The sequence below is a fragment of the Parambassis ranga genome, chromosome 1, assembly GCF_900634625.1.
Source record: "Parambassis ranga chromosome 1, fParRan2.1, whole genome shotgun sequence".
NCBI lineage: Eukaryota > Metazoa > Chordata > Actinopteri > Ambassidae > Parambassis > Parambassis ranga.
In genome coordinates, this window is record NC_041022.1 from 8,699,733 (window position 1) to 8,709,267 (window position 9,535).

Genomic DNA, 9,535 nt, shown 5'->3' on the forward strand with positions numbered 1-9,535 from the left:
CTTTCCTGACTGTCAAAAAGGATCTATTCAATACCTCCTCTCCGCTGGGGGACAGCCATATTCTCTGTATTCAATGCACAGATGACAGTTGTTCTTTTATTATATTCACCCATTCTTTTAGATTTAATAGTGGGACAGTGGAGAGAGAGGAGTCCAGTCAGTCAAGGACTGGTTTGACAGGCTTCGTGTCTTTACTCAATGACGCATACAGCGATAACACAAGACGCCAAATGAACTGTTACTTCTCCACTTCCCGTGCCTTGCATTACAACTGTATTTATCATGCAAAGCTGATTCATGAAATGACTCTGAAATCTGAAACACTAAGAAGAGGGAAAGATCAAAACTGTTAATTGATTTTTAAGGGGATTTGGCATCTCAGATGAAAGAGGCCCTCATCTTATCACAAACATGATTAATCCAGGGACCAAAAGAACATTTGCACATGTTTTGTTCAGGCTCATTAAGAGCTAAGCTCCTGGTTAATCTCCTGCAAAGGTCAAATTCAATAGTCCAGTGAATTTGCACTTTTCTGCTGGAGCTCTGTTGCGTAGTAGCCAGCAGGTAAAATATCTTTTGTATCACCATTCCCTCATCTTTATAGCCTAGTGTGTGTGTGTGTGTGTGTGTGTGTGTGTGTGTGTGTGTGTGTCCAAACAGGCTGATGATATGTCGTTAACCATCTCACGCCTGGAGACCATGTCAGGAAATGAGCTTTATTCATTCTTTTTGCCCACAAGTCATCATCTCCACCATCATCGTCATCATATCATACAAAACGGCACAATACTGTATTCATAACATCGAAAAATAGAGACAAATATTCAGACATGTTTTTACAACATAAGATACAGCAAATACATATCATGGACTTCACCGTGTGTGTATAAAAATAAAAATAGCAGGTACGATAAAATCACATTCTCACTGTGGTGTTCTGGACTTTAAACCTCAGTGGTGTTTTGATGCTGTGGGTGGAAGAGAAGATACTGCATGTAAAGCCTCACAAACCGATGGTCCATGCACGACAAGCGTGTTTCACATTTTATATACAATATAGATTTTGTTTTTTAAAAAAAGTATGTACATAAGGATGGAGTCCATCATACATATCTTCTGGTGTCCCTCCTGCACAATATCTTTTTGAACGACCTCCTGAAGTCATTGTTGAAGATGGTGTAAATGATGGGGTTCAGAGCACTGTTGCAGTAACCGAACCAGAAGAAGAACTTGAACAGGGTGTCGGGCACATTACAGTTCTCGCACAGTGTCTTCAGCATGTATGTGAAGAAAAAGGGAAACCAGCAGATGACAAACACTCCAATGACCACGGCCAGGACGAAGGTGAAGCGTTTCTCGCGGTTCTGACGGCCCTTCCAGCGGCTGCCCTTTGTGCTTGGCGCTCGCTTTGGGATGTCGTTGTCCCCTGGTTTGATTTGGCTCAGTTTGGTTTTCCCTTTGGTTGCTTTCTTTTTAATCGAGCATGGGTTGTTCACTTTATGGTCAGAGGAAGAAGACTCCTCCATGTCCACTCCGTTGACCTCACCTTTCTCCTCATCCCTCTCTCCTTTCAGACCCTCCTGTAGTTCGATGTCCCGTTCGCCATTCAGCTTCTCATGGCAGAGGTGACCCTCCGCGTCACGTACGCCATTCTCCTTCTGGTTGGCAGTAGTGATGGTGGCCATTTTTGGCTTCCGGGCTCCTGGTGGCGCCCGCGTCCTCTTTTTGGCAATTTGATAGATCCGCACATACACCAGCACCATGATGACGCAGGGCAGGAAGAAGGACCCAATGCACGATGAAATGACGTACCATTTGTCGTCGTTAATTTTACACACAGTGCCCTTCTCTGTGTTTTGTTTCTCCATGCTGATCAGAGGCGGGAAGGAGATAACTGCCGCAATGACCCAAACGATAAAGATGATACACTTGATGCGGCGCGGCGTCCTCTTAAGATTGTACTCGATGGCCTGCGTGATTGACCAGTAGCGATCTAAGCTGATAGCACAGAGGTGGGCAATGGAGGCCGTGCAGAAAAGAACATCAAGTGCAAGATAAATCTCACACCACACCTCCCCAAAGTACCAGTATCCCATGAGCTCATTGGCCAAAGAGAAGGGCATCACAAGGGTAGCCACCAAAATATCTGCTGATGCCAGAGACACCAAAAACAAGTTTTGCGGTGCCCGCAAGGCCCGGCTTGTAAACACAGCTATGACTACCAGCACATTACCAAACACTATGAGCAGGATCATGATCCCCACCAGCACAGTGAGCGGCAAGGAGATCTGGAGGCTGTAAGGAGCCATGTTAGAAGAAGTCTGATTGGTGTTGTTGTCAAACTCCATTGGAGCAGATTGGCCCGCTTCCTTTGTGTGTTCACCTGAGGTTAACAAATATCATCCACCAGGAAGGACGGAGCTTGTAGCTCACACAACGGCTGGGAGAGGAAGAGACTGATCACTCCTCTGAGGCTTTCTGGGATTTTTCTTTTTCATTGTGTGCTGCCTCCTCAAGGAGAAGCCCTCATTTCTCAGTCAGTTCATCTGAAAATGTGGGATAGAAAAAAAAATCAGATCCTTCACTTTTCAGTCATATATCTTTACACAATGATTCACCTAATTAGCTCCGACTTTGATTCAGCAGTTTAAAATGGGGAAAAGAGCAATAAAAGAGCAGTAATCTTACCTGACGCGCAAGCGGTGACACAACCTCTCCAGTGCCAGAGACGCGCGGGCATTAAAAAGCAGTCAGTGGGTAACTTCTTTACGCAGATCAATAGGAGGCAGAGAAGATCCATGTGGCGGATGAAGCGCTTCCTCCTCTGTGTCTCCTCTCTCTCCGCGCACAATGATCTCTGCACTGCATCTAGTATTGGACCCTAATAGAGCGCTAATCACGTTATCCCGGGCGCTGCCGTGCTCCTGTCTGCGTGTGGAGTTTCTCTCCTCAGTGTACACCAGTACGCGCCACTCCCTCTCTTTATAGCCCGCACGCTGCAAGAAGTGTCCCTCTCGTCGGGTCACTGTGCGCCCACAGAGTGCCAACACTGGCGCTCCGCCATGCAGTGTTTGTCTGGCAACATGTGACACAGCAGACACAAGCATCAGTTTGAAGGAAGGAAAGACGAGCCGGAGTAAAATGATATTAAAATGAAGTTAAAGTAGAGACATACATGAATATATACAGATTTACACTGTTTAGAAGCTGCATGTTCCCTCATCATCATAAGAATAAAATTGTACAACTTTAGGAGTTGAGGGAGAATTTATTTTAAGTTCAAATTTGTTTTTGAGGATTTTATTTTATTTTTTTTAGAAAAAGCTATTTTTTTATATTTACTTTTACAAAAAACCACACATTTAAAGAGGAAGCTGGCCTGTCAGGACAGACATTTTTTGCAGTGCAGCTGCTAGATTCTGTTGCTAAGCAGCAGCCAGAGCCACACCACGTGGATAACAGACACAGAGGCATTTTATTACTTTGTCCAAACTTAATTCATTTAGCCCTCTTCATATGGAACACGTTGAGGGAGTCCCCAAACTTTGTCAACAGCAGACCTCAGACTGATTTACAACTCCTGTAGCTACGCGTCCTGTTTGCCCCATGGACACGTCTGACAGCACACAGTGTTTAGAGAGTGGTTTGTAGACACAGCAGTGGTGTTTAACTAGACATGTATCCACTAAATGACACATACATCATGAGCATAAACACAACTTTCACCTTGGTGCATGAATGCAGGCGATCATGCAACATCCTCAAGGTGTTTGTTGAAGCACCACATCTTTTTAAAATTCTGTTTTTTTACTTACTGTCACTACAATTGTGCAGAACACTTGCTCAAACATGAATACCAGGGCTCTACAAAAATCATACATTCCTGTGGAGTCAAAGTAATTAGAATCCAAAAAAGCTTGTGAGGCTGAGGTAATAAAGACCCATGTGTGGATGATACATTCACCCAGGATGCTGGGGTTCTTCCCTCTGTCTTCCCTTTCACTTATGATTAGTTTTTCTTTTCCTTGCTGTGGTTATTTCATTTTGTTTGTGGTTTGGGTGCAGACAGAGCCTTTCACATTAAACAAGGCAGAATCTTTCCATCTGCTACAGGCCCCTCTTTCTCATTTTCCTGGCTACCATGATCAGGAGCATAATGAAGGTGTATCAAAGAGGAGAAATATCAAAATCAGCCAGCTATGCGGTGCTAAGTCATTTTATTTATAGTGGACTAGCCTTTGCAGTCAAATATATATTTAGTTTTTTTAATTCCCCACATCTAACTCCCAAAATCTTTCCCTAAAACACTCCAGGAGCAAACTGTGGGAGGACACAGTGTACACTGCTGCATCATCAGAGTGTGCTGGACACAGCCAGAGTCCCACACTGCTGGATGGAAGCATCTTAAACTCAGTTGTGATGTTATTGGAGCCCTACGATACAAGTTCTAACGTTTAACAGGGATTTGCTGGTCAAGCAGGTGTTTGTGCTCTTTTTGTGGATAAAATCCTCATTTTAGTTTTTCTACTTATTTAATTCTGTTTAATTAAGTATTTTTATTCAGACTTTAGTAGTTTATTTGTTAACATCAGTAATTTAAAAATATATTTCCAGCACATTTCCTGAAAAGTCATTTTTAATTATGTTAATATTATAAGGAAAATAAGGACATTGTTGAGTCTGTAAAGCTTTTTAATTAGACATTCAAGCGTGCTAAAGCTTGTCAGCAAGCGCAAATGAAGAGTAATGGATCTAATATTTTTCCAATAATTTGTGTTCATCAGTCCAGAAAACATATGTAGTGTGGGAGCTGCTCAGTGAACAGGAAGCAGGACAAGTACAACCTGAGCACGTCTGGCCTGAGTGACGTCACTCACACCTGTTCCCACGGAAACGGAAGTGACCTCTGTCCTCCGTCCTGCAGGACAAGACAAAAAAAGTGTCTTAATGGATTATTAGATATTCAGTTTGTGCGGTGGTGATTACAGTCTGTAAACCGCAAAGTCTCTGGAAGGCTTTTAGCTGGACGACAGTGAATATTCAAAGCGCCACCTGCGAGGCAGAGCCCAGGGCTCCTGTTTCAATGTGTGTGTGTGTGTGTGTGTGTGTGTGTGTGTGTGTGTGTGTGTGTGTACGTATACGCACTGGCTGTTTTTGGATAAACTAACCGCTGCGTCGTGGCGCTGGTTGATGCATGAGAGCGCAGACAAAGCGCAAGGATACAGTGACACCTGTCGTCCCCTTAAAGAGCCTCCCAGCTTTAGGAGGAAGGAGGAAAAAAAACATATTTATTTATGGAGGTCTGACAGCTCAGAGGATGAGGAGGTGGAACTCAGTACGTTCAAGGTTTTCTTGTGTTTGAATGTGAGTGATTTCTCGCGAATCTGCTCACAATTCAGTGAAAGTAGGCGATGATGGGAACAGTACATCTGTCAGAGTTTCAGATGCAGCGGCATAAAGGTCTCCGTGGCAGGAAAAGCTGTCAGTGTTATGTGTAGGTTGTTATCATTTATTGCAGAAATGTATGCCGCTGCTTCTACCTGTAGTAGAATATTATTTCGCCGGCAGGGGGCGCCGTTGCACTGGACAGACACACAGGCAGCTCCAGGCCACAAATATATAAGACATGTATTTAAGGTGAAATAGTGCGCTGATCACATCTATCAATACTTGATAAGCATTGATAGATGTGATCAGTGCCATGAATCATCTGCAAAACTGGTTCAGTTTCATGGGAATACATGTATTAAAATTAAAAACAAGAACTGTTGATTAGATGTAAGTGGGGTGAGCTTCAGTCTGTTTACTTGTGTGTTTCTCTGTATTGTTTGCAGGTTTTTTTTCTCTTCTGGAAGATAATCAGCTGTATCAACATTTCCAGGAGAAGCTGAGGAGAAGAAGAACAGGTTCAGCTCTAACACTAACACAGGTCAGTGACCACATACAGGATAAATAAGGAACACTTCTACACTTTAGGCCAGGATGACAAACAAAGAGGCCCAGAAGGCTGATCACAGTCTTAAGAGTTAAACAATAAAGGAAGACCTCCATTAGTAAATACTAATAATAATACTCAGTCTAAATAGAAAATGGGTGTTAAAAAATGTGTAAAAATTAAAAATAATAATAAAAAATATATTTTTATAATATTTTATTTACAAAGAAGAATGCTGTTAAAAAACCAGAGTTAACCCTAAAGGCTGATTTTATCTAATCTTGATGTTACTAATCAAACTGTCCCGCACATGATTCTATTTTAACTATTGTTTATTTAACAAAACACGATATTTGAAATATAAATAAAATATTCTTATATTCTAATATGCTTTTTTAGTAATAAAGTCATTTCTTAATAGGTTTCTGAAACATTCACACACAGTGTATTGTAAATATTGATCAGTTTATTACAGTTAAAAAATGTATGTACATACAGAACATCACCAAACATGGTCATTTTCACTCATTTTGCAAAGTAGCACTCTGCAGCTTGCAGATAACTGTAACTTACAATGGGGCGGCATTGATTAAGTTTATCATTTACAACCAAGCACATATATTATTGTATTCTTCCTATATTTTTTTTTCATTTGCCAGATAACAATGCGTTGTCAAGGCGTATATATCTGAAATATAATGGCAGGAGGAGGGCGCTTATCAAAACAAGCCGTTTGTCGAGCTGCTTGGTCCAAATCCAGAGCTCCTGCTCACACTTCTGACTGGCTCTTGATCTCTGTGATTAGCAATGAAGACTCACATAGAGGTAGTCACGTCTGCATCTGCTCATCCAGTCAAGAGACAGCTGACTCAAAAAACAAAAAAAAATGCTTTTTAGTCCAATCAATGTGAGGAGCTGGATCCCTCCACAGACACTAGAGAAAGAAATAAAGTAACATAATTTTCATGGGGATGAAATCAAAGTGGTCATAAAGGTTTAGCCCGGTGCACATAAATGTATGGAGATATTAGAGGGGCAAGTGGCTTCACATTAAAGGGCCATTCCACCAAACTTGACATGAAAAGTGGACTTTTATATGCCACTGTGACAAAATTCTTAGAATTCCAATATTTAAGTATTTAAATAAAGGAAAAAGGCAATTTTGAGCTTTAAGTCTGATTTTAAAGGGAAAAATTCTTTTTTTTTTCTTCTGTGAAAAAAAGACGTCATGGTCCTGAGAATTCTTATTTTTCTCAGAATCTTATTTAAATCTGAATTCTGTCTGCATAAAAAGTCATTTTTTTACAGTAATATTTATCTTTTCTGAGGATAATCAGTACTTCCTGTCCAGCTTATGTCTTGATATACATACAATTACTGATGTTGCATCATCATTGCCCAAGCTATGATATGACTTATAAGAAGATACATATAATAAACATTAAAAAAAGAAAGAAAGTAAAGATGGAGAAAAAGCTCTGCCTGCAAAATAACAATACAAGTCAGTTTTGGTGGAATTCCCCTTTAATGCCAGAGACAAGCGAGACGTCAGCTAATGCACATCCACTTGGTAGCATAATGGCATCATCTTCCATTGCACTCTTTGTCTTCTTGTAAAACTTGTCACATTACAGATTTTTGTAATACTGAGCCTACTGAAACGTCAGATTACTGTACAGAGTAAAAGGGAAAAGAAAGACAGAAGAAACTAGACCCAAATTTACAATGTACCGACCAGTTGCTCGTCATCAATTACAGTCAGTGGCCATAGACACAAGGAATAGCCAAACACATAAAAAAAGACCATTAAGGCTGCTTGTCAATGTAGATTAAGTAGGATAAGCATTGCCACACAATGCTTTGACACCCTTTGCAATATACAAAAAGGGAGCATTTGCAGAAACACCAAATAGCCACTAAATCGAAGTCTTCTATGAAAAAAAAACAAAAAAACGCCCAAATTCCGACCCAGACAAATCATGTAAAATATGTGTTCAACATGCTTGTTTCCTGTACAAAATAACCAGGCAAGAATGACACGTTGAATGATCCTGAACAAAAAGAGCAAAAAGGAGCAAAATGACTTTGATTCTGCGATGCTCTCCATGGCCTAAAAATCACAGACAATAGAAAAATAAACACAAATACTCCAACTGTTTTGGATGCACCGGTATGCAATACATAATTATCCCTAATCCAGCAACCTGAACGGGCCCTCTCCCTTCTCCCCTCCACCTCACCACATTTACACTACATTCTCCGATCTGATAAATGCTCTCCATTGATTAGCCCGGCTCAGTTGCCTCCTATCATCATCATCATCTGCGTTGTCACACACTGGCATTCTCAGTCTTGCTAAAATGGCACATGAAAAAGTCAAAACAGAGACAGAATGTAAAAATGGGTCACAGCACTCACGCTGCATACCTAATGCACATCTGACTTTTGAGTACTCGTTGAAGGCATTTTTCACACAATTGTTTACAGCTAAAAGTAAATACACACAGAAAAAAGAAACTTCCAAAGCTTTTATATAAAACCCAGGAATGCAATGCCTCCGGTGTGTTGTTGAGCGTGAACACAGAAAAGCCCTTTTTACAATATTTTGTGTCTTTTTCGACAGTCTTGTACTGTAACTGCGTTAAGCTCAAATATGCACCTTGTGTTGTCTCATCGTTGTGTCCCAAACGATTTGATCTGTGTGAAAACCACCGGGCCTGACACCAGATCAAAAAAAAAAAAAGGTCAGTGGATTTGTCCCTCTTCAGGGCTTTTTGTCCCCCCCCTCACGTGAAGTCTGTTATCAGTGTCGCGAATAGATCTCCTTCCAGCAACCTGCCCCTGCTCCCAGTTCCCTCCATCTTCCACAGCATGTGTTTAAATCCGTGAAAAGCAGCAACAGGTTCTGCTGGTAAATCAGAAGCAGCGTTTCTTGTTGCATCTCCTGCCCCAACCAAAACCCCTACCCAGACCCCTGAACCCCCAGAGGTGAGCTGTGCTCTCATCGCTCCCACTGAAACACACCAAGCTGCTGCAAAGAAAGTTAGATCCATACATGTCAATACAAAAACAGAATCATGGCTGAATATAGAGCTGGGATGCAAAACATCTTAAAAAAAAAAAAAAAGATTTACCTTTTGCTGGGATTTTTAATGTACAGTCATGTGGAAATAATACTAAATCAATACACTTTCATCATATAGAAAAAGAAAACATTCATTGTAAATCAATTTAAAATAAACAATCCTCATTTGAACTGCAATAAGCTGTTTGCAATGGAGAAAGCTGTTATATATATATATATATATATATATATATACATATATATATATACATATATATACATATATATATATACATATACATATATATACATATACATATATATACATATATATACATATACATATATATACATATATATACATATACATATATATACATATATATATATATATATACATATATATATATATACATATATATATATATATATATATATATATATATATATATATATACATATATATACATATATACACACACATATATATATATATATATATATATATATATATATACAGCTTTCTCCATTGTGAA

At 40.0% G+C, this 9,535-nt stretch overlaps 1 protein-coding gene across 1 annotated transcript; it reads right to left on the reverse strand.

Annotated features, from left to right (window-relative positions):
• Positions 1-702: 702 nt before the first annotated feature.
• On the reverse strand, positions 703-2,941 carry adra2a (adrenoceptor alpha 2A). The gene is made up of 2 exons (XM_028401210.1): positions 2,689-2,941; positions 703-2,546 (listed from the first exon to the last, which is right to left on the reverse strand). The coding sequence occupies exon 2, from the start codon at positions 2,346-2,348 to the stop codon at positions 1,104-1,106; it is 1,245 nt and encodes a 414-aa protein (XP_028257011.1). The 5' UTR covers positions 2,349-2,546; positions 2,689-2,941; the 3' UTR covers positions 703-1,103.
• Between the last annotated feature and the right edge of the window lie 6,594 nt (positions 2,942-9,535).

Excerpts from the sequence above, each read along its gene's own strand:
- adra2a (XM_028401210.1), bottom strand. The coding sequence starts at position 2,348 with ATGGAGTTTGACAACAACACCAATCAGACTTCTTCTAACATGGCTCCT.